At 43.3% G+C, this 24,672-nt stretch overlaps 1 protein-coding gene across 2 annotated transcripts in view; it reads left to right on the forward strand.

Annotated features, from left to right (window-relative positions):
• Positions 1–24,672, forward strand: part of sntg2 (syntrophin, gamma 2) — a 70,529-nt gene that overhangs the window by 14,356 nt on the left and 31,501 nt on the right. The window contains exons 2-8 of one of the 2 annotated variants that reach the window (XM_068579825.1): positions 8,398–8,535; positions 8,653–8,709; positions 8,823–8,880; positions 10,445–10,488; positions 12,855–12,896; positions 13,935–14,022; positions 15,929–16,014. In XM_068579825.1, the coding sequence (XP_068435926.1) occupies positions 8,398–8,535; positions 8,653–8,709; positions 8,823–8,880; positions 10,445–10,488; positions 12,855–12,896; positions 13,935–14,022; positions 15,929–16,014 (513 nt within the window). The remainder of the gene's footprint in view (positions 1–8,397; positions 8,536–8,652; positions 8,710–8,822; positions 8,881–10,444; positions 10,489–12,854; positions 12,897–13,934; positions 14,023–15,928; positions 16,015–24,672) is intronic. The other variant, XM_068579826.1, reaches the window with a different exon arrangement.

Raw genomic sequence — 24,672 nt, forward strand, 5'->3', positions numbered from 1 at the left:
GCAGAGAAGCAGATGCACTAAAGATACACCATGACATCTGGCCAGCTGCACACAATGTAAATTACAGCGTGGAGGCCAGCCGCCCGTGTTAATTATATTCCAGTGTGTCAACACGGTCCCTGCAAACTCTGTTGCAGAAATATTTGTGCCGGCTCACATTTGAAGCCATATTGGGGGTTTTAGAGTGTAATGGAAAGATGAGCACGAGTGGAGTTGAAGCAAAGGGAAGCGTGAACTGAGACCAGTTGAAAAGTGTTTTCAGTACAACATTTGCGCAACGCTACTCCGAGGCTGGGTTTACCTCCACGGACACTCAGAGATGAGAGGAAGAGCGAGGCGGATAAGAGCTGGACTTCCTGGTGAGTTCTGAGAGCAGGAAGTTGCTCGCTCGCTCACAGCTAGCGCCGGTGTTGACGTGAACAAACGCGCACAGACAATGCAGCAGTCAAATTAGCCTTCTGTTAAAAACACGCCTTAACAGGGACTGGCTGATTTAAAAAATAAATAAATACATGTAATTGAGAAAAGGCAAGCATGTGGGTTTCTGGAAGCGTCGTCAACATGATTTGGCTTTCCTTGGAGCTTTTCTTTCAAAAGAAAGGAAACGTCTGAACACGAGCCTCTTGTGTGACGGGGTCCTACATGAGCACGATGTTCTGCAGCAATAGGAACGGTTTGCTCTTTTCACTGATTTGAAGTGGGCTCTTCTGGGTTGAGGTAATGGGTTTATTAATTTAGCAACATTGGACGGTTAAATAATGTTGCTATGCCAATGTTAATCAGATCTTATTAAACCACCCACGCGGCCCTGATGAAGGTTGTCAGTGGTAAACACTTAACTTAAATGCTTTAACTTCTAATCAAGCTTCAAACTAAATGATAGAACTGTAACATGATGAAACGCGTAGACATGTTTTAAAATCGGCATTTGAAAGTGTCTTAAAACGCAATCTGCTGAGTGAGCGGTGCGTCGGCCTCATCTCCGTCTTGAAATGAAAGCGTCTCTAATCAGAACCACCACGTTTTCATGCCACGCAAAACAGTGAGTAGAACAGCGCGCTGGGCGCCGGCGGCAGAGCGGAGTCCCGGCGGCGGCCGATTTTGAGTATCTCTCTGACGCCCGGCCTCTTTCCCGGCGGCGGGCAGAAAGGCGGACTGATCCTTGGGATGTAATTCTGGTCTCGTTTGTGGTCTTTTTGGCGTAGATGTGGGCGTGGTTACGTACCGCAGCCCTTTGACAACCCCGTGTACTACCAAGTACTTTTTCAGGCTCTTTCAGTGTATAATAAAGAGGTGTCCACCTTTTTTTTTTAATGTTTTCCGGTCCGTCTTCTTTTCTCTCTGTGCGCTCTGCCTGGGCGTTGCCGTTGGGCAATGCAAATCGACTCATGAAATAGAAATAATGCGAGCCTCTCCTCGGACACACCACTGATGCCGACGTGGTTATTAGCGCTCCTCCAGCCACTCTGACGAATCCGGCTAATCGCCAACTGTCAGGTCAAATTAGCAGTCCAGCTCACAGCGGACAGAGAGTGTGTGAAGCAAACATGTTTCAGAGAGCCTTCAAACATCAACAACAAAAAGCCTTCGACCTTCTGCCGTCTCTGTGAGTTCAGAGATCTGCTCAGCATGTGCGCCGCGAGTTCTGTCTGTTCTTTAACTAACTCAACAACCCCTGCCGACATTTATACGTCTTATTATACTTCAGACAAACAGAAGCTCAAAGAAACCCTTCGAGCGGTTGTTTATAGACGGACGCCTCTAATGCAGCCACGTGAACGTCAGGATCGTTAATTGCAAACACGTTTTTTTTTCCTCCGTTTCCTCCGTTGTTCATCATTTCGATTTTTTTGTGTTGGAGCGAATTACAGATACCGAGTGAGACCTGGCCTCCGCCTGATGCCGTGCTCTCTGCTGGAGCTCGCTCACTAACTGCGCTTGAAGATACCCTCCAACTAAACAAATTATACATGCCCCCCCTCCGGCACAATTCATACTTTCACCATCTACAGACAACGTCTGGGTGTAGCTTTGATTTTCCTTCAGTATTGCACTTAGATTCCCAGGTTCGACTCTGGATTCGGTGACCTCCCGCCTTCTGTACATCTTCATTTAACGATTCAACTTGGCAGACTTCTCAATTGTTTACTCCACGCCGTGCCTTAAGTTGATTGGGTCTTCTTTAAAGGGTAGAGAAGATGCAGCAGCTGTTGTGAACTTTTTGGAAAGCCTGAGTGGATTTTATCATCCGAAAGTCGCGTAGTGTGCACTGGACACACAAATTACGAGCCACTCACGTGGCGGAGAGCGCAAACGCCGAAGTGTAGCCGGATTCAGCCGCAGATCCGATCCACGCGGGCGTGGACTCCAGACACCACCGGAGTGACGAATCCACAAAATCCACCATCTGACCGCGGAGACTTTTCGATTCAATTCGACCGCAGCCACTTTGCACGTGCGCGGAGGGAAAGGTGCGTTATCGGATTTGGACACGAGGACATCGAGACAAACCTCTCGATTGTGCCGATTACAGCGTAGTCGCTCGTTAATGTTAATGACGTAAGTTACTTGCCAAAAGGTTTAATCACACTTTTGGCTGCTGTCCGTTCGTGCACAGCTGGCCGCCGCACTCGGCCCAAGATAATGTGTGAGGTAAAAGAAGCGCGACTGTAAAACTACTCCCAATACTTTCAGCGGATGGTATATTTTGTAGGTTAACGAGGGCCAACCGCTGGGGACGTTTTAGCGGTTAGTCTCCCAGTTCAAACTTTCATCATGTCATATTAATATTTTAAGCCGATCCACTCAATAGTTTTGAATCAGGACCCCTAGTATTAAAAGCAAGGAGCTGGTGAGAAATAAATAGTTCAAGTCAGTATGCTACAGCTGTTATTTCAGGGGCATATTAAATCAGCTTTCCATGTCTTCTCTGCACATCTCGTATTCAAGCTTTCTATGAGTTATGATAAAAATAAATTACACTGCCACTCAAATCTGAAGTGCTTCTGCCTCCTCAGCCAACAAAGAGATCAGATCTTGAGGACGTCTTTGGGGTTTTATTTTAAACTTTTGATACAGATGTTCAGAGCGGAAGACAAATGGATTTGATTATAGACTCAAAACGGCAAAAGCTACTCATCATTTTGCTTTTTAATGTATTCAAAAGTTACAGATACAAGTTTTTAAAAGCACTTATTTCTGCAAACGTACTGGACTAACTGTTATGGCGTGTCTGCATAAAAGCGGGAGGAGTTTCATCTGTTTTTTGTTGTTGTTTTCTCTCATGTGTGTCTGATGAATCCACACAGATTTGAACTCTCTCAGTCTATTTTCTTCTGTTTTATCAAAAGATTGACAGTGGCTCTCTCAGCGATGCCAAAACGCAGTCTTGAGTTGGGATTTGACTCTGGACTTTTCTCCGGTCTTGACTCTGGTCTTAAGTTCTCCAAGACATGAGACATATTTATCTGTTCCACCTCAGCGGGTTCCCGTAAAGGACCCGAGGACAGTCCGACTCAAACTGAATAAACCTGAGTATAATTAGACCCGGACTAGAATACAGTCCACCCAAATGGAGCCGAGCGGAGGGAGAGGGAGAGAGAGAGAGAGAGCAGCAACCCGACGCCTCACATATTATTGAGTCTCCATTCCACGTCATTTTTTTATGCATTTCAGTTCACACTTTTCCATCCATCAAGAACTCCCACATGATTCACATGTGCTGAATATGACTCAGCACAGGATCTGAGCTCCACCAGGATCCAGTCAGGCGCACATTCACTCACAGACCCAAGTCCTGAACTCTCCCCGGGTCCATTGCACTGGAGACTAAAGTGGACCAGACCCAGGTTTGGTCCTGTGATGGAAAATGTAGAATCTTCGATGTATTTATCTTTCACAAAGCTCTGTATGTAAATCCTCCTCCCTCCTGTAGTTTTCCCTGTACCTGGTATTAAGAAATCAATCACTTGAGTGGACAGGCAATCTACATAAGGGCAATACCTTTATGTTATGATTCCCACAATGATTCAATCACTCGGTTCGTCTGAAACATGTTTCTTTTAACCTCTCACCTTTGTCTTCTGTGTATAAATACCCATGTGAATTGTCACTCGTCACTAGGCAGGCTTCTGTGTACCGGCGCCTCTTCTCTGCACAGGGAATACATTATTTCGGTAAACATTGCCGCGCTGGTTCAGGTCCTTGATACTGGGAACCAGGCACACGGTAAATCTGTTGAATGTGACGCTCCTCTGACACTCAAAGTGTCTGCTGAAGAGATAAAATGGCTGCGTTTTCTTGAACAGTCACAGGTCACTTCCATCACAGATCCTGAAAGCGACAGCTCGGCTCTGACGCTTCTCAAACCGACGTGACTTTAGCAGAGATGATTCATCCACAACTTTCGGCTCCGATGTTTACCGTGCCTGGAATCCAAACCTCCCCAACGGTGTCACCAAAACAACACAAACTGGACGTTTTAAGCTGCGCAAATACGGCATTCGTTGCAGAGTTGCTGTGGATTGCATTAGCTCGCCGGCTCCGCCGCCCACAGTGCGGCTGCGAATGTTTTAAGGGGAAAAGAAGACACAATTTGACTACAGTCAGCGCGATGACTATGATATGCTGTCACAAGATTTTAACTCACTTTCAGCTTTGAATATATTGCAAATACGTTTTTGCTTCTGCGGCGGCTGTGTGATTTGAATGTTAACTGTTTTTTTTTGTTTTTTTTTGTGTCATTGGATTAAAGAATTTCTGACAGACTGCCTAAGGAGAATATACGAGCAGCGTGCGCCGTCTTAACAAGATTGTATTATGTACACGTGTCCCACAAGGTGGCTTTCATCCCCTCTATTGTTTCCAATCTGCACAAATGTAATGAGGTTGCAAGACGGCACCATAGTCTCTCGAATACGCTTTCCGATCCCACATGGCTGCACACAGTCACACACGAGGAAGCTGGCTGAAGCACGGGGCCTGTAAAGGATAAGCCCTGCAAGAGGTGCTTTTCTTTTTTCCTTCAGTTCAGTTTTTTTTTTTTTCACTTCCCACACATTTTTCCAACACTATGGATTTATTTCTTGAGGGTCCCCCGTCATCACATGCTTTGTTGAAAATATGTAACCACTCCATGGTCACCATAGTGATGTACAGCGCCTCGCGCTCCACTTAAAATCAAAGTAAATGTTCGCTTAAAAAAGAAAGGAAAAGGGATTCCCGTTACAGCTCTACCTGTCCCTCCAGTCATGTGTTTCTCCATGAAACCAAGCGATGTTTTCCTTCAATTGCAGCCCTTCACGCCGAAGCAAACATTAGCCCACTGCTTTAATTAGGTGCCCGGCAAACGTCTCGCTCCTGTGGGTGGCCGTTTTCCATGGCAGCCGGGACTAACATCTGAGAGCCGGCGGCGTCATCCCCCGTTTGTGCCGGAGCGCCTCATACCGCAGAGTTTCAAGAAGTAGTCTGTCGTGTTCACGCGGGCGCGATTGTCCTCATTTGGAAGTCGTTTTTCGTTGACGTCTCAGCGCCCGCTGGGTGTAGCCAGCCTTAGCTCCCACTCTCTGGGTCCTTTGTGCTGATGGCAAATGACTGCAGCAATGAGCAGTCCTCGTATACTGTACGATGCATTACGTTTTCATTTTGTATTTGATAAAGTCAATTTGACTTTGTCTTTGCAGTTCCAGTTGTCAAGGCCAAATAAAATGTCTCCAGAAGGTCTTTAGCTCCTGGTGCAGTCGAGCTCTTAAACAGCTGAATGTGAAGTTTATGGCCTGAATGAATGTCATTGTATGTGATTTACTGTTGATAAGAATCAAAGAGGAGGAACGCTAACAGCTACATAAGAGGTTCAGCAGTGGAGAAATGAAAATGTAACGATAGATGAATCGTGCTGCCTTTGTGTGCCGTCAGACTTTGAAGCTTTGCTTTGTGTCCCCGCGATGCAAAACACCGTGCTGCCCAGCGGCAGCAAGAGAGCACAACCTTCATTCCAGAGTCTCTTAAAAAGGGAATTGCTTGACCTCACCCACGTACGGACTGTCACCTTTTCCTTTTCTTTTTTTTCCTACCAACTCCATCATCTGTGAAAAGGTCAATCTTCTGCTTTTGGACACAAATCTGCCTGCAGAAGAACACAGCGCTCACATTTGTATTGTTGTTCGCCTTCAACCGATCACTATCTTATCGCCGTCAGGGTGACTTGTGACAACTTGGATCAGGACTATCCAGGCACAAAATGATTCAAAGTACACGAAAATGCATTTAATAATAAACTGTCCAGCCTTGTTCTCAATTGATCTGATAATAAATCTTTTCTGGTAAAGTCACTGATGTTTTCTGAGGTTTTTCTTTCTTTTCTTCTTTTTTAAAAATAATGAATGACCTTTCAGACAGCATGTCCACAAATGATCTTAAAATAAACATAGCCTTCCTTCTTCACTCCTACATATGATAAGCAAATGTAAAGCATTGATTAAAAAAAGGGTTGAAATAAGTGCAACTTCTCTTTCGTCAACGGTGTCGTAGGAGGCGTTCAATGATACAGTACTTTATCCAACAGGAAAACTTGGAGAGTAAAACCTGCTGCAGTATGAAAGGAAAGAGGGGGTGGGCACAATCACTGGAATACAAGAGAAACACATTGCAATAAATCATACCTATTGTGAAGCCCCAGTTCTGATGAGACACAAAAAAAAACTAAAAAACATGCTGATTCCTGTCTACAGCAACTTTCTTTGTCTGCCGCTTCTGAAATCCCTCTGGAACGGTTTTAAATTAAACACTGAGTCAGTTGTACCAGAAATATGGAATATATCATCTTATCGACTTATAGTAAGACTTTTATAATCGGCCGCGGTGGCTAGCATTTACCGTTAGCTAACTACATTTCCTGGTTGAGGCCATTGCTTGTGGGGGTCGATTGGCCTGCGTCATTCTTTCTGTTTTGTCCTCTCCTTGCATATTTGGCCTTTTCAGTTCAACTGGCAATTGTTTTTCCCATCAAACATGAGCTGTTGTCCTTTGCATTTGTTTGGATGTCACACCATCCATCAATCCTATTGACTCCGGTGGCAGGATTTTGATGAAGCTCGGGAAAATAATAGTGTTTTCAAAACACGAGGGAATTGAGCCTCTCACCGCTGTGTTCAGTCTTTTTCAAAATGATAGACGGTTGGTTTCAGTAGGGTTGGAGTTATTCATCATGCCAGAAACAAAAGATTGAGTATGTCCCAATACTTTGTATGTCAAATGCAGTATGCCAAAAATACCAGGATGTTCGACTGCATTCAGTCGCATTTTGCAGCGTGCAAGCCAGCGGGCTTTTTGAGCTATTCTGACACACAATCCTTTGAGCAGTAGTTATAGAGCAAGAGGGTCAAAGGTCAAGGTCCAATGTTATTGACGAAGTGTCCCAATTAAATGCAAACAGCGTGCAACAATACGTACCTTGTATGACCAGCTGCAGAATGTTAAAAGGAAAATAATGCCATTTAGAGGGCTGGACAAAATGTTTGATTTCTTCATTGGGTGCTTTTCAGGATGTTTAGGCGTCTCCACAAGTTCTTTCCTTGACGGCAACGGCCATTTTACAGCCTGAGACGCCCAATGCCTCTGAGCCGTAGTGTCTTTGTCAGCGACACCTTAAAGAGCTGCACCTGAGTCAGCTCAGTGGTGGACTTACACAGCCCTGTTTTATATTCACGAAACCTCCAAACTAACGATAGCGTCAGAAATATATCCAGTAAATTCAATGCTGAAGAATACATTTGGACCATGTGACGTCGCCTCGATGTCGGGATACGTGAGCTCGTCTAATCTGGGTGTGGGGAGTGTGAGACAAAAAAAGAACGATTAGCAACTACTGAGCCATATGAGGTGACAGCACTGTAGGAAAAGCTCCATTTAGCATTAACTTAGTCTCTAGACGAAGAAATTCCAGTTTCTAATTCATGAGAGTTGGTAAGGCAGACAGTACCAGAGCAGTGAAAGGTCAGAATGGTGAATGAAATTCAAGGGCCTGTCTGTCGAGATCTTCACCTACTCAAAGATAATCATCGTGTCAAGAGCGACATCTGGGCCATGTTCTTTTATGTTCAAGTCATTTTTGTCCTCAAACTGCAATTTCCTTGAACTTTTCCATGCCTCCCCAACCCCCCTTTTTTTTTATTAACTTAAAGATATAAAGTTCAAAACATGAAATCCGTTTTTTTTCTTCTCTTTCTATTACACAATAGTTCACGCTTTCCCACTGTTAGGCAAAACCAATTACCGCAAAAGGAGACCAGCAGAATGGGGAACACAAGTGACACATTGAGGAAAGAGGATTAAAATGTTCATTGTGTACATAATTGCTCTGCTTGGCAAAATGTCAATTCCTCTTCTCGATTCCAACAGACAAAATCTGGAATTGCTTTGCTGTACAATGAGGAGACCAACAATACCTATGACGTCTGCCTGAAATTGACCAAAGAGGTGTTAACCATCCAGAAGCTGGACGTGGTTTGCACGAGTGAAAGTGAATCCCCAGTAAATGTAAGTGCGCCCGAGGGCTCCCGACTTTGCGATCGCAATTCATGACGCATGACTGCACAACACTGTTTCAATGTTCACAATATCCTATTGCCAATAAGAAACTCCCGCTTTCTAAAGCACAGAACTGTTGTACTGCGAAGACAGGCGACTGGCGGTCTGGGCTTAAGCATCAAAGTAAGCATATATGTTTTGAATTATGGAGGGACTAAAGTGGAAAAAGCAGTTTTGGCGGATTTCATCACAAACTCGACAACGGCCGTCCTCATTTATTCTCTCCCGCTTTCCAGGGAGGAGCAGAGCACAACGTGCCCGTGGTTATTTCAAAGATTTTCAAAGATCAAGTAGGTAAGAAAGTGTTTCATTTCTCTACCTCAATGGGGGTTTGGGAGTGGTGTTCAATGCAGTGTTAAATGTCATTAATCAGGTTGATTATGGAAATGTTAATGGGATTAGAAAGAGACGCTGGATATTTTACAGGTGACATTTAAGTTCACAATGGAATTTTGAGAGCATTAATAATTTACTTAAGTGTTGGTCGAGGACTTATTCTAAGAGAAAGTCAAAGGGGGAAGAGAAGAGTGATGAAATGTGGTTAGATTTGGGGGAATCAAATGAAAACATTACATTTTGCTCTCTTTAGGGAGGAGGTAGGGACGACAGGAGGACTTTGATATCAATCTCATGCTTGAGTGTGTAAGGGTCCTAAAAGTTGGGGATATTTGTGACAAAAGTGAGCAGTAAAAAATGAAAGTAGTCAAAAGTTCAAAAGCACCTTGCATTTTACCCCTAGCTTAGCTTAGCATAACGACTGGAAATGTGGGGAAACAATTAGCCTGGTTAAAAAACACAAAAAAACACACACGGCAACCTCCGAACACTGACTCAGTTCATCGACGTGTCTTTGTTCAACCGGCACAGAGTCCATGGAATAATCCTCAAACCTGTGATTTCTACTTGTTGGTACATGAGAGAATCAAACCTGGCAACATTATCGACATCAGGAAGCTGCACACAGTCACTGCTTTAGTTCCAACGCATAACTCCCCCATGAAAATATAAATGTGCAAGTATTTGTTAAAAACAACTTCCCATTCCCCTTTAATTTCCCTTAAGTGGTTTTAAAGTTTGAAAAGCTACTCATTCTAATGGCTTTCTCCTGTATATGAGAAGGGACTTATTGTTTATAGAATTATTAGCAACAAACGTGTTTTTAATGGCTGCATCTTTCCAATAAATGGAAATATTCTTAATGTGTTTTGCATCGCCTGAGATAGATCGCCTCTCTTACTCTCAGAAAGAAAGAAAATGACCTTTTTCCACCAAAAACAAACACATGTTGACGCTTACGTTCATTTTGGTTGGACAGTAAATGTCTTCCCACTCGTGGAAACTCCAACATGAGCTGTGTTCAAGTAGGTAACTCAGTTTGCTTGAATAAAAAATCTAGATGGAGAAGTAAAGGCTTAAATCATGTTCATCAGTTAAATTGGAGGAACTGATGACCTCTGGCGATCCTGTTGGGATGCAATATCACAGCCTCGTGTGAGTGAATCGTTTCCGTGTAATTTCTCCTTTCGCACACATCCCTCTTAATACCTTTTTTTGGGGATACGAGTAAATCATGTCTTCATATCCGCCGGGGGCGACGAGAGCCCCTTTCACAAAGCGTTACACATCTTTTCACAACAGGACTCTCATTGTTTCCTCCCGTGCCGCCGCAAATGAGTTTATATCCCGATTAGTTTCAAATTTCATGCTTTCCCGTGTTCTTTTCTCTGAGCTGACGTTGCCAGAGATTAGTCGGACAGAGACACTGCTTGCTATTTCCAGCGCATTACCATGTTTGAAATGAGCAATTATTTTCTAATGTTTTCATTAACCTCTGACACTTGACAACTGACGCCTGCAGCCGATCAGACGGGGAAGCTATTCGTCGGGGACGCCGTGTTGCAGGTTGGTACATCAGCTCGTGACTTCTTTTGCTCCGCGGTTGATTCCGGGTCACTGCCCGAGAGCGACGGCTTGTTGCATCTCAATTTCAACCCTCTTCTGTTTTCCACAGTGTAATTTCATTTACCAGATGGGCGAGAGACTATTTTTGAAGCATGATTTAAAATCAAATTATTCTTTTAACGTGTCTATGCTTTTTTTTTGTCCTTTGTTTTTTAAAGAGATCAATTTGTGGTCAAACGACTTCTTTAATTCTGTGGGAGATTAATCATAACGTCTGGAGTCATCCAAACGACAAAGTGTCTGGTCTTTAATAATGCTTTTCGTTTTAATCTTTTTAAAAGGTTCATTTGAATCTGTCTGACGGGTTTATGTGGCGAGCTGTTTATCTAGAAAACCCTGCGGATTCATCCGACAGCCGAGCAATATGAATACTCACATTGGAAGTTAGTAGGAATGATATTATGAATTGAATTGCTGCTGCTTCCACCTTTTGGATCTCGTGTGTCATATTTATTTGCAATGACTTTGAATTGTCACACTGCAGAATATTGCATCTATTTGCATACTGTAAGCCATGGCAGAGGAGGGCAAGAATAGATAATAATCCACTTTCTATTCTAATATGAAATTATATCAATAACAACAATGTAGCCGCTATAAATCACAGCCACGGCCGCATTATGAGACAAAGGAGCCTTTGACACAGACATGTAAAGATTCCTGTGGTGAAGTTGTTTTGTGTGTCTTTGTCATCATTTTGACCATTGTGTGGCCCTTTTGCATTTCTTTGTAGTCATTGTGTGCATCTTTGTGTTGCGTATTGTCCTGTTGTTGGTCTGTGTTTGTCTCCTTGCTAGTGATGTGCTGTCTTTGTGGTTGTTGCGGTGGAGTCTTTAGGTGTGGTGTGTTGGCCTTTGTGTGCTTTTGTGGTTTGTTTGTGTTATTTTGTGTCTCCTGTGTAGTCTTTGTGTAAGCCTGCACCCAATAGGCCCATTCAGTAGGTGTGTAACATTTCATAGAAGTAATTATTTGGTTCATATCCTGGTGTTGGAGTCACAACAGATACATAAAGATATGCTCATTTAAATTGTTTTGGACAGACAGTAGTGCAAGTGAAAGACAAAAAAAAACCCTTCTGAGGTCACATTGTTGCCCATTAGCATCCTTGAGACACTGTTTCTGCTACAGAAACTAGAGAAAGGTTTACTCAGTAAAGTACAAAACATGAATAGTGATCCAACAAACAACCTTATGGGCTGTAACGCATCGTAAAACACACGTCATTCAAACATTGAAAAAACAACGACCATGCAAGCAGTTCCCCTTTATGGCTATAATATACTTCATACCATCGTTCCACAAGCTCACCGAGCTGTCTGCCAAGGAAAGGGCCGAGTTGCAGCGAAGTACAGAAGTGTGTTTGCTGTTCGCCACACAAACTGTCCAAAACAATGAAAGTGAGCCGCAGAGCAGCGGCCAAGGCGTTCCTCGCAGTGTGAGAGACGAGGGTCGGAGATGAATTCAGCTGTTTCACCACGAGCAGCCTTTTTTAAAACTGTACATCCTAGCTTGTTTTATGAAGAAGAAAAAAACTGCTGCATGTGGATGTATTGAACTCTATAAGTAATATACAAGTGAAATATATGGTTTGGTATATGAAAAAGAGCAAATGTCACATTTTCTCTGCTCTACTTCACTTTGTCAAAGTGGACCTTGGCAGAGAGACTGTTCACATATTGTGATATGATCTGAGTTCAAGTTAAAACTCACAGCTGCATCATTTCAAAGAAATATTTATCCTGAAAGTGATTTTTTTTCTAGGCGGAGCTGAAACCTTGTAATTTTTCCCTGTTTGTCATCTTCATTTACTCTTAACCAGTAAGATATCAACTGATATTTACACATCCGAACAAAATCTCACATGTGTAGCCTTTCGCTCTAACCAAAATTATTCAAATAGCCCTAATGGTTGCAGAAATACAAGCTTTTTAGTTTAGGTATGCAATTTTCGAGCAGAGGCCTAAAAAAATTGGTTGGTTTTCGATTAGAGTAGCAAACGAGCAGCAGAGTCAGCGGGCAGTCAAAAGGCAGCATGAAAACAAGGTAATAGAAGGTGTTTGGAGTATAAGTCACCGCCATCACGGGACGTCCTGGAGCCGGCATCCAGAACTGGTCGCCGTGAACACTTTATGCGGTTTGCTGCGGGTGGGGAGCGTGAGGGGGACGGGGTCGCACCAGAGGTTGCCAATCATAGTCCACCCCTCTGGCCTCTGTCGCTGCTGCGAACCAGCTCAGAGCTGCTTAATTACACACTTTCTCCACTGTATAATTACTCATATGCTTTTCCTCTCTGTTGGTTTCTTTAGGTCAATGGCATAAATGTAGAGCCCTGCACGCATGAAGAAGTTGTGAGTACATTTGCGATGAACACCAACACGCTGCTCCATCCATTGCTTTCCCACCTTTCTCCCAGATGCAACACCAACACCAACAATCACAAGTTACAATCCCAGGTGGCTTGTTGTCAAGAATCTGATTTCCTTTTGCTTCACCCGGTGACAAAATTTCAGAAAATGAAATTGTTTCAATAGCTGCAGAAGCAATTTCTTTTTAAAAACTTTTGTTCTGGCTCAATTTCCTCTTTCAAACTTAGCTTCTCTCTTTGTTAAACAACTCCTTTTTTTTCTGTGCCAGCAGCCCGCCGTCTCTCCTCCCTCTTTTCCATGTCTTCTCGTCACTGTCTCCCCAAACAGCTGTTCACCACATTCACCTCCAGAGCGTCAAAACACATAATGAGCAGTTTCTCTTCAGAAGACAATCCAGAGCTTTTTAATGGCAGGCTGTCCCACTCGCCGCACCGGCAGATGCTCGGGCTCAAGCAAAGGGCTACTGTGCAGTGTTTGAGGGGGTAGTGAGGGGTCTGATGGCAGATGTGCATTTAGGGTAAGCAGCGGTGACCTGTTGGATGTTGGATGTTGGACGTGACAGTCAGGTGTCTCGTTTGAGCCTTTTTTATTTTCTCTCTTTTCCAAGATGTGTGCATGACAGACAGATTGGATGCTTTAATCCTCTCCACCTGAGTTTATTTTGGACTTTGCGTTGGACTCAACATCTTTGAGGACATATTTTACACCACTTAGACATGAAATTATCACACATTTTGGAGCGCAATTACTTCATGTTGCCAGCTGTCACAAACGGCGGTCCTTCAAGTCCCGCCTTTTGATGATTTCAAGTGAAGCGACTTCTGTCAGCTTTAACTCACGACTACATATTCTTCCCTCGTTGCCCGTCATTTTCAACTTTGCTCAGGCGCTGACATGAATGTGGCTTGTTAAATGTCTCCGAGATTACATTTCTATCTCGCTGCATCGCTCATAATCTCTCTCCTTTCTTTCTCCCTTTCTATCTGTCTCCATCTCAATCCGCCTCTCGCTCCCCGCCAGGTTCACCTCCTGCGCACCGCAGGAGATGAGGTCACCATCACCGTTCGCTACCTGCGAGAAGTTCCATCATTTCTAAAACTGCCTCTCGGTAAGACTCCCGTGGTTTCTGATGCCACGCAAGCTCACAATAAACTCCATTGCGACGGGCATTTTTTGGCCCGAGAAAGGTATCGGCCACGTTTACGGGAAATTGTCTTTTAGCACGCCTCGGCGCTTTAAAGCCGTTCAAAAGACGAGCATTCGTTTCAAAAGTAATAAATTGTCATGCTCGGTGGCCTGAGGCAAGCAGTAATGTCAGAAACACCCACAGCTGCAGTCCCCCTGCTCCTGTACTTACCTGCAGCAGCTTGAAGGGCTGAAAACATAGATTTTGAATTCATCCATGTGGAGCTAGTAAAAAGGTGAGGAATCAGGTACGCAGCTGAGAGAGGTGAGAAAATGGTGGCGAGCAGTAAAACGAGGACTCGAAGCAGCTCTGAGCAAAACATAAATTGGAAGTTTGGACTATTTTTATGGAGCAGAGTTTCCAAGTTTGATGGGACAAGTAGAGGAGACGGTCCCTGAAATACCTCCAGATATCTGAGTTCATGATTAATTATAATCTTTTCTGAAAGTGATTGTTAGTTGCAGCTCTATTTGATCGACTGTGGCCGGCAACCCACCAAATCTCTTCTGATCTAATATTATAATATCACTACGTTCTGATTGGTGCTCAGAAGTACCTGAACTCCCCTTTTGGCAAAACAGCATTTCTTTACCTTACGAGCTACGACAGTGTGCTCGGAGCGATCTCCATGACCACTGAGTGAGCGCCATCCGGTGAGGAAGACTGTCAGATGCACTTGAACGCTTCAGAAAAGTCGAGTAAATTGAACTTTTGATGGGGATGTTTTTTTTTTTTGTCAAAGTGCTGAATCTTCTCAATTAAAATTGAGATACTAGCATTTCAAGTAAAAGTTTGAAAATCACTTATTCACTTCCTTTCTGAGTTTCTGTCTTCTAATTATGAATAAATATAGAGATATGGCTCACTATAAAGGGAAAAGAAATGGTTATCCAGGCTGCCCGGGGTGACCAAATATGCCTCGTCTGGCTCATAACTCCGGAAACGTTTCACACTTTAATTTTTGTACAGATTGAACAAACGTAATAAGTAGTGAACTTTAGAGGTGATGATTTTTCTATAATATGTTTGTTTCACAAAATGTCACACCACTCCTTTAATCTCTTCGGTAACACAGTCATGACACATGGGATAGGAAAGCTCACGGGTACTGAACATCTGGGCCGTCATCTGTTCACGGCCGCCAAACCACCAAACAAGTTTTTGTCTTATGAATCGGCTGCCGGCACCAAACTGAAAAGATGTGATACAAATCATTTCAGTCGCCACCAGCAAACATGGTGATCATTTTGCCCCATTTCCCAAATTATGAAGAGCACACAGATGTAGCAAAACGATTAATACTAATAGACGCGCATGAATATTTATAGCTCATTTCATAAACTGCCAACACTCTGGAAACCGAGAGCTGTCCGGCCCTCCCCTCTTCCGGGAAAGTTAACATTCATGGAAGGCGTCGGTGTCGACACGTTCGGGGGGGTTTTCGCCGGAGGGTGTTTGGCCGGCGAGTCGTGTTTTCTTGCCGCGGGAACAAAAAGGTTCAAAACGTATTGTCTCTAAGCCGCCCTTTGTTTCACTTTGGCACAAATGGCGAGCGGGAGAGGCCTGGAGCAGTCAGCCACGCGGTGTGACTGAATTAGAAAGCAGGTCGAATGCCAAGCTAATATCATATCAAAGAGCAGCGTTTGTCTCTTCTGGAGTCTGCCTGTGAGGTGCTGTGCTAAAAGCCAGGCCGGCCCAGTGGAGGCAACACCGGGGCCCTGCTGGTTTGATGATTAGGTGCAACCCTTGACTTGTTTCCTCTTGTTGAATGAAGATGTGCCTAAATGTTTTGCAGAGGTTCTTCAGAACGCGCCTTTTGCTTTCCCAGGTTCTCCCGGGCCGTCCACGGATCACAGCCGAGTGTCCTCTCCCCTCTTTGACAGCGGCTTGCATCTAAATGGAAACGGGAACACAGTAAGACAGATCCGTTTGATATTTCATGTACGGTGCTGTAAAGTGGCCCCTTCACTTTGTGTTACCGCTGCGTTGGGTTAGGATGAAGAACCATATACTGTGGGATTGCAAAGAATGTCACTTAAACGTTACATTAAGTCCATTAGGAGTCCATTAAGACTGCCTGTGCCTTTCATTTTGACCAATTATCCTCTTGCTCTGTGTGTGTGTGTGTGTGTGTGTGTGTGTGTGTGTGTGTGTGTGTGTGTGTCTTCCACTAGTGGACTCCTCCGACTAGCCTGGCTTTTGGAGATTATGTATATTCACTGAACTGCTTATGAAGCTTCTTGTCATTTCTCCACAATGGGCCGAACGTTACGTTACAACACAGAAATGGTGTGCGTGTGCGTGTGCATGTGTGGTCTCGAGGGCTCAGGTGAAACCAGTGTCTCTGCGCGGCGGCTCCAACTGAGAGCGGTTAGCAGCTGGACACGAACGTCAGCCAAGACCGCATAGTCATGTAAATTCCACAAGGAATGTTTCATCTGCACCTGGACCTGAATCTCTCACACACACACGCACACACACACACACACCCACACACACACACACACACACACACACACACACACACACAGACAGGCTCATTAGACAGCTTGTTGGGGTAAAGTAGGGCTGAGTAATGCTGGGATTCATGTGAGGGTTCCCAGCAGTTGGAGGCTGGGCGATATATCAATATAACATTGATATTGTGATATGAGGCGAGATGTCAGATCTGACATCTCAGATTGGCAGATCTGACATCTCAGATTGGCAGATTTGGGATATTGTATTATCATGAATGTTGTCTTTTCACGACTATTCTCTCGCTATTCTATTGTTTGCCTTTACCCATTTGTTTTTTATGTCCACATTACCGCTGATTATTTCTCAAACATCCCACTGGCTGTTTTTGTTATTGGGGAACCAGTGTGGCGCTAACATCCGGGGGCGAGTAAAGTAAAACAATTACTTTTGGTGTTTGAGTAATTAGTCTCATATTGTAATTGATTTTTACACTGAAAAAATATTAGTAACCGTCGAACGAAGGATGCTCACAAGCGTTTTAAGGACAGAAAACACAGTTTCCGAACTGTCGCCAGCGGTCCTCTTCATCCATTAAACATGATTTGTTTTGGTTTTTCAATGAAGAAAGTCTGAAAAGTGACATTGGCAGCAGAATCAGATAGAAATCATCAGCTTACAATATGCCTCACTGCATTATTGACTACATTTGACTTAACATCGCAAGGCAGCAGGGCGAAGAAATACTTCCAATTACCTCTATTCAGGCTAGAGAGACTACAGAGAGGTTTCTTTTTCATTTCAGCTAGCTCGGCAGGGCTAACCACTCGTGGGGCGGCAGCAGCAGCGGCGGCGCTATCTGCTGCAGCCTGAGCCTTAGTGGACCGTGGCTCGTCCAAATCTCCTTTGACTTTGACATGTTATTAAATGTGAAGTAATCCATAACGTCCTCTACACATAAGTGCTAGGATGATGTTTGGTTTGCTAGCCCTGATGGCTGACTGCTGTGGAGCTGATCCCTCGGCAGTGGGAGGAAAATGAAACTTATCTCGGCCAAAGGCTCCCCGTTGATAGGTCAGAGGGTCATAAAAGTGAACTTGTCGGTTTGTTTTTTCAAGCATGGGTTATGTGTTAGCCGCAGCTACAAACTGGCCCTGTGTTTAGAGCCACAAAGCTGAGAGACGGTTACAATGGGAATTAATTGGATTGCTCGTTGCAAGTTGAATGTGAGGAATTCCAACTTGCTACTCGTTTTCACATTTTTCTGCACAGCAGCGATACAGCCACAGACGGGCCTCCTGTGTAATCGCACAACAGTCCAATCAGCGGCTGGGCTCGCTTTGGATTTAATGGAAGTAATCTAAATTGTTCAATTTAATCCATGTTCTCCTGCAAACATGCTATTAGCTGCTTGACCTTGCTTGATGTAAGAGTGGACACGGCTGTGATTATGTTGCATGCTAATGGGGTGATGTAATAGCAGCTGGTGCCACAGAGGGATCACCTGTCCGCTCTTAATATGAATCAACGGGACAAAATCAGCGCTAGCTTCCAAAAAAAACCATTTGTTCAATTCCCTATATTGCAATACCCATCCAAGAGAAAATTGTTCAGGCAACACTCAGACTGGCCAAATGGTATCTATAAGTGCATCGGTACAACGTGCTGCGCTTGTTGCAGAAATATCAATCCAATTGCTCTTGACGTCTGTGTGTAACGTTTAGCCAGAAGTGCACCACGAATGCGCAGCAGCGAGGAATACAAAGTTTAAACGTTTGCTTTCTTTCCCTAAAGCCCATCTTTCACAGTTTTAATGGTAAGTCCTGAGAAGATTGCATATTAATATGGTTATCTATAATGAAAGGGGTAGCCGTGAAGACAGGATCTCTCAGCCGTCATTGACTCATGAATAATTCAGAGGACGCATGGGGGACAGCAGGTGGCCACTTTAACCTTTCATAGACGATCTAGATTTCAAGTGTTTCCATTTAAAATCCTTTTCGAGAGCTGGAGGCCAAACATTCCTGTGCGCAGACCTCTGCATGGTCTGCATTTTTTTTTTTTTCGATTTCCGCAACGTCCGCTTGGTTTATCTGAGCTCGCGCAAATAAATAAAAAATACTGTGACGGATGCCTACCTATGCGAAAAGCACACGAGGCATGACTCGGTGCGACATATCGGGTCAGGAGGAAGCAGGGATCTTTACAATTAATTATCTCGTTGAAGTTGAAGACTCAGTGGCTGACAAACACAATTAGCCAGGCAGTTTCCTCCCCACAGAAATCAGATTTAAGCGGCCAAGAAACACAAAATAGCAAGAGCCGGCCTCCAGTTAAAGTCAAGTGAGATTCTTCTTGCCTCACAAATAAGGACTATTATGTCAGTGGTTGTTTTTGTTCTTGGAGTAATTGCTTGCTGTGTTGTTTTTTTCTCTCCCCAGTGCAGTATGAGCCCTGAATCCACTTTAATGTTCAGACTATAATGATAGGAAGCCTGCAGATTTGAGAAAAAGTAGGGCAACACATAATTTCATATTTTTTTTACACCAAAAGAAGAAGAAAAAAAACAACATTGCATGCCATTGCAAAGTCTGCATCCTACAAAATAGTCTGTAATGGAAAGGGTCATTAAGCCTGAGGTTGACCAATGGTTTGACTGGTAAATTACCTCAGACACTACTTCACATTATGTAAAGTGGAAAGGATAAACTGGGTGTTACTAATGTATTTCTAATTTGTTGGACTCATTTAAAGCTGCAATACTAACAATGGAGCAAAAGTGTGTTTCATGTGAAAGGATTATATTGTTGTAATGAACCCAACTGAGAATCATCCTCAAACTCTGCAGCTCCCCTGAGCTCTACGGGGGGTTTGGCCTCTTTTAAGCTCATTGTGTTCATTTTATGGTCCGCAACAATTCAAACGCTTTTGGTTCACTCCCATTGCTCATCTCAGCTTTGGTTGTAGTGCTGTAACCGTCACGTTACGGGGGTTCATACAGGATGCATACCATGTCGAATGGCACACGTAACGCGAAACCAAAGTTCACGAGCACACGGTCCGCCGGCAAACTTTTAGCCTGACAGAACTTTCAGCCGTTAGCAACAATTTCTGAGACAAAGCTGGATGTCGTGCGAGTCGGTCGTGCCGTGGTTTGTAACCCCGGCCTCTGTGTACCGTTACACCCCCAAGAGTCCTGGTGAACACCGCTTTACTCCACCTGCCCAGCCCTGTTCGCCAGATAGCTAGCAACGAGCTAACGGCCATCGCAGAGCTTTTAACTTTTAAAGAGCCAGATATTTTTCTTAGCAAAGACCAAAACAGTTCTTCGCTGAAATATAGAGTGAATAATGGATTTAAATTGCCAAGTGGCTGGAAACATATCTAAGTGAATTATGATCTCTTTGTTTGCAATCACATGAGACGTCTCAGCTTCAAAGAAGAAATTTCATGTATTTGATACTCTGTGTTGTTTTTTAAGCTTTTATTTTGCCGCTTCCATGTGGCCAAAATGATCATTTGATACTGCTTTAATTACTTTTGCCTCTTTTTTTAAATCTTCAATTCAAAGTTAATTTTGTTTAATTAAATATCAATGTTCTTTTAAGAACACCTGTTATGACAATTACTCGTTGGATTCATGTAACACAGAAAAAAAGATATTTGAGCGTCGTACCACAGCAGGCTGGCAAGATTAGTCTATTATTTTAAATCATTCACCAAACAGTTTGAGTGCTCGCTAAATTGCAATTCAACAAGCAGAGAGACTTTAATGCATCTCGAGGTGCCGGAGCTTTAATGTTCCTTTTTGATTGAGGCTGTTTGTGCTCGAGCTGATGGTTAGACCGGCTGCGTGCCAACTCTTCTCTTTTTTTACCTCCCCATGTCATGTTGCAGGCCACCTGCCAGGCCCAGGGCTGTGGTTGCAGATGCAGTTTTACATAACCTTGATAATATTCACAAAAACACTTATCCCCCAGAGACCTATTAACACACTAAAGAGGTATGAGCAATGCTCCGTGCGTCCCTGGGGCTGTTGTGTTGTTTCAAAAAAGCCAAATGTCACGGCAGATTATGACTTTTTTTTTTGTTGAAACATTAGCAGTAAATGCTTTTGATTTGAGGAAGGACTTCTTCGAGACTGACCATTTTTCATTAAGGCTCAACAGTCACACAGGAAGGAAGACGGCAATTTCTCCACTGACCGCAGATGCAATAAACCCGAATGCAGCGCAGCAAACGAGGGGCGCGGTGGGGTGAGGCGCGTGATGCCCCCGTTTTCAGAAAAATGCATTATTTCATGCTCATATCGCTCTCTGTTGCTGTACAATTAAACGTCTGGGTGCTGCGAGGCCATCCCAGTTTCTCCGCGGGGGAGCGGGGATATTGAAACTCATTCTGGAAATGTAGGAAAAGCAGTCAAAATAGGGGGCGGCAGGTTCAGGGACAACAACAAAATAAATTGCTATATCTCATCACAAAGTAACTTCCTCCAACGCTGCACGGCAGCAATGACCACCACTGTAACTTCACCCAATGGAATAATGTTGTACTGCAGAAGCTTCTCAATGTGTAGCCCAATAACTGAGTTTAATGGGCTCTTTATCGCAGCTATTCCTGAGTAATTACCTGAAGGAACTTACCTGCAGTCTAAATAAAAATAGTTTTGCTTGGAAACACAGTTTGAGGACACGTTCCTTCTCGTAGCTTTTCCACCACTTTGTTTCTGACTGAAATAGTTGGTTTGATTGTCATTAATTTTTGCACATTTTGTGGACCCAAGAGGGTGAAACTACCAATTTTTATTTTTTAAATTTTTCATTGATTCGTACTATATTAAAACAATGAAACGCATTATCAACAAGAAACCAGACCTTCCCATGACATTTTCTTTATTAATTAAAAGGTTGTACAACATGGTATTGTTCTCAACACGTACATGAAGATCAAGAAAATGTTTGCTTTCATAAAGAAATGAAAATGAGCTTTTTTTTATTAGCATTAGTCAAAAATAAAGGAAATGTCCCCTGGAATATTAATAAAACTACACTAACTGATTCAATAACATTTAAGATTATATCAGAGTTTTGCAAATTAAGGGTCCTCAAATCCAAGTCCTCTGATCGGGGGCCTCAACATGGCTGAGCTGGTGAAAAGGAGAGCGACTTCATTCTCTGCTCTCGACGACATCCCTTCACTATATCTTGACAAACCAAAAAGCTTTATTAATGATCATCTTTAAACAATAAGAATTCTGCAAATCTGAGACCAGATTAAACAAAACTAAATATAGTTTTCTTCACTATTTGTCTTAATGAGGCTCAAATGAACATGAGTTGATCCATAAATTCTTGGGCTGCAAACATTCAAAGCTTCCTTGCTGTCTCCTTGAAGGGCCTCTTGTCTGCCCTGCAGCTGACTGTGGAGCGTTTGTAGTGGTGGAAGACGTTTTTTTTTGTAAATCACCTTGGAAGTCCGACCTTGAGAGATTAGAGGGACACGGTGGTTGGTTGGAGGGCTTAAGGGGGTCTAAAGTAACTTTCCATGACGTGATGCACTTTCACTGGACCAAACTTTGATGCACGTTATGTTCTGGTACAATTTAATACATGCAATTAATCAAACAACCTTTGCCTAAAAAATGGCCAGAGATAAATTTTACTCGAAGAGGCTGCTGCTTTTCAATTATCTCCTGAGTGCAGCCAGCGCTCGTGAAAAGCTGAGTATGGTGCTTAGTCCATGACTTGCATGTTGTCGGGACCATGTGCTAGGTACCTTCTGAGGTAGAAAATGACTTTGCATCGCTGGCCCACAGGGACATAATCAGCTCTCAGGTTTTATTTAGAATTCACTTCACTTACAAGTGCAAGTGATGTAGGACTCTCCCAACAGTCTCAACGGAGGTGTCAGCACACAGCTTGAAATATTGTTAACATGGATCCTAAGAAATGAACCCACAGAAGGTTTTTCTTTGAACTGAAACGATGACTCCAGATGTTTTGAAGAATTTCTCTTGAATGTTCTTTTGATAAACAGAACTTAGACGTCTATATTTATATTAGTTTGAGCACAACCAGCAAAGATGACATTTAATAATACAGCTGACCTAGAAAATGTATTTTTCACCAAAATACTCAGACTGAAAGAGGCTATTTTAAACCATACATTACTTATGTTGTTACCTAAGTAAGCCCTGTGTTTGCTGGCACCGGTACAAATAGGACCTCATTTTAACATCTGACATGCTCATGGCTAACATTAACCAACCACAAGCTCGCCTTTTAGCAGCTATACGACCAAATTGGACTCGCTAAATTACGACAACTTGCAACATTAGACGAGATAATGGCATTAGTTCACATGTTTGCTCTAAAATAAATGAAAATAAACCTACTGGTCGCCTAATATCCCTTTTTTGTTCTTTTTTAAATATATTTTTTCATAACTGAGCATATTAGCCTGTGCTTTGCTTGCCCCCTCTCAGATCATCGTCAAATATTACAACTATTACAGATATTATAATCACCCTGGCATTTTCCTTTTGTTAAAATATTGAGGCTTCTCCGCAGGATGGTGCGAATGAGGAGAACACTGGGCACTCGGAGCAGTTGAAGACAGAGTGTTTTTTCGGGGGCTCAACTCTCCCTCATTTATGCCTCTTTGAGACGTTTTCCTCATTATGTATACGATATTAAGGTTGTCTTCATAGTGTAAAACCAAACAAATGGGATGCGTCACGGTGGAGAAGCGTGCTTTATTTAAAGAATTTGTCCCATTCCCCTCTAAAATGTTTGTCCTCCCTTAATTTAAAATATTCTGGCTCTTGTGTTAGCAATGGGCACATTGAGACCATGTTGATTCAAATGTTATTACTTCAATGCTTAAAACATGACCTTTCTTTTCAAGTCAGATGTTCTACCTCACGCGTATAGCAATAAGCTTTCTGACCAATTAAACACCTTTTTCTATGGGTGCTGACAGTGACTTTGGTTTCCATGTAAACAGCTTAACTTCTACTAGATAATTAATCTGGTAGATTAATAATTCTGAGCAGCAACACAATGTTACATTTGTGTTTTTTAGTGACTTCTTTTGGACTGATTTTTGGAAACCTTTCTGGTCCTACCCAGCAAGGGACTGATGATTAATTGGCTTCGGTCATACGTTAACTTTATATCCAGCCCACTCCTCAAATTCACAATCATTTAATTCTTTTTCTTCTTCAGTCTTTTGGTTTTTAACTAAATACTTGACCACAGCATCATTATCAACCTTGCAATCAACCTAATCTGTGTTTAGTGCCAATTAGTATGCAAAACCAAAAACCTCCTTTTAAAAATCCAGCATGGTGGCATTGAGAGCGACGTTAGCCGGCTAAAATTTGGCATTTCCCTTAAAGTGCTGCTTTGTCAGAGTCGAGCCTCACAGAGCCGCTAGCATAGCTACACACACTCGCCTTCTCAGATTTCTACTGTGACTGGTTGTTGTGTCAACGCGAGAGAGCGACCTGGTTGATGTCGGCGGCGTCCTCCTCTGCAGGTGATTAGGATTCACTAAGCTTCGTCGTCACGAGGCCCTCTCCACATTGCACCCCGGACAATTTACCTCCTTGATTCATTTACATGCTTTTAAATAATTACAGCTCCCATCTGAAGTATCAGTATTCATGGGTGAGTGTTTGAACGCTGTGACGAGCAACACTGTGGCTTGAGTTTCTGTTTTTCCGGCTCCTCGGTAGACGGTAGATCACAGTAATCCACTCGGACGGCCTGATCGTTTTCTATTTCCTGCCACCTCACCGACTCCACTCGGGGCTTCGCTAAAACATTTTGTTCTGGGTTAACAAAAAAAATGAAACAAAGGGGAATAATTTTCTCAGAAATGTAGTAATTACTGGTGGGGAGCTGACGGGGTTCTGCGTGCGACATGTTGCACTTCAGCGGTGACGGGCCACTCGTTGTGCAAACGTCGGCAGTTTTCCGCTTGTCACTGTTCCACCCCGAGGCTGCTTCGACGCTCTGGTAAAATGTTCAGCCGTTTTAAACTCTGGGGGAAGGCAGGTGATTTGGTTATTTTGTGATGAACACACCTGCCTGTACTGTGTGTGTAATGCTA

The sequence above is a fragment of the Clinocottus analis genome, unplaced genomic scaffold, assembly GCF_023055335.1.
Source record: "Clinocottus analis isolate CAN_PGR_092001 unplaced genomic scaffold, fCliAna1.0.p SCAF_17, whole genome shotgun sequence".
NCBI classification, from domain to species: domain Eukaryota; kingdom Metazoa; phylum Chordata; class Actinopteri; order Perciformes; family Cottidae; genus Clinocottus; species Clinocottus analis.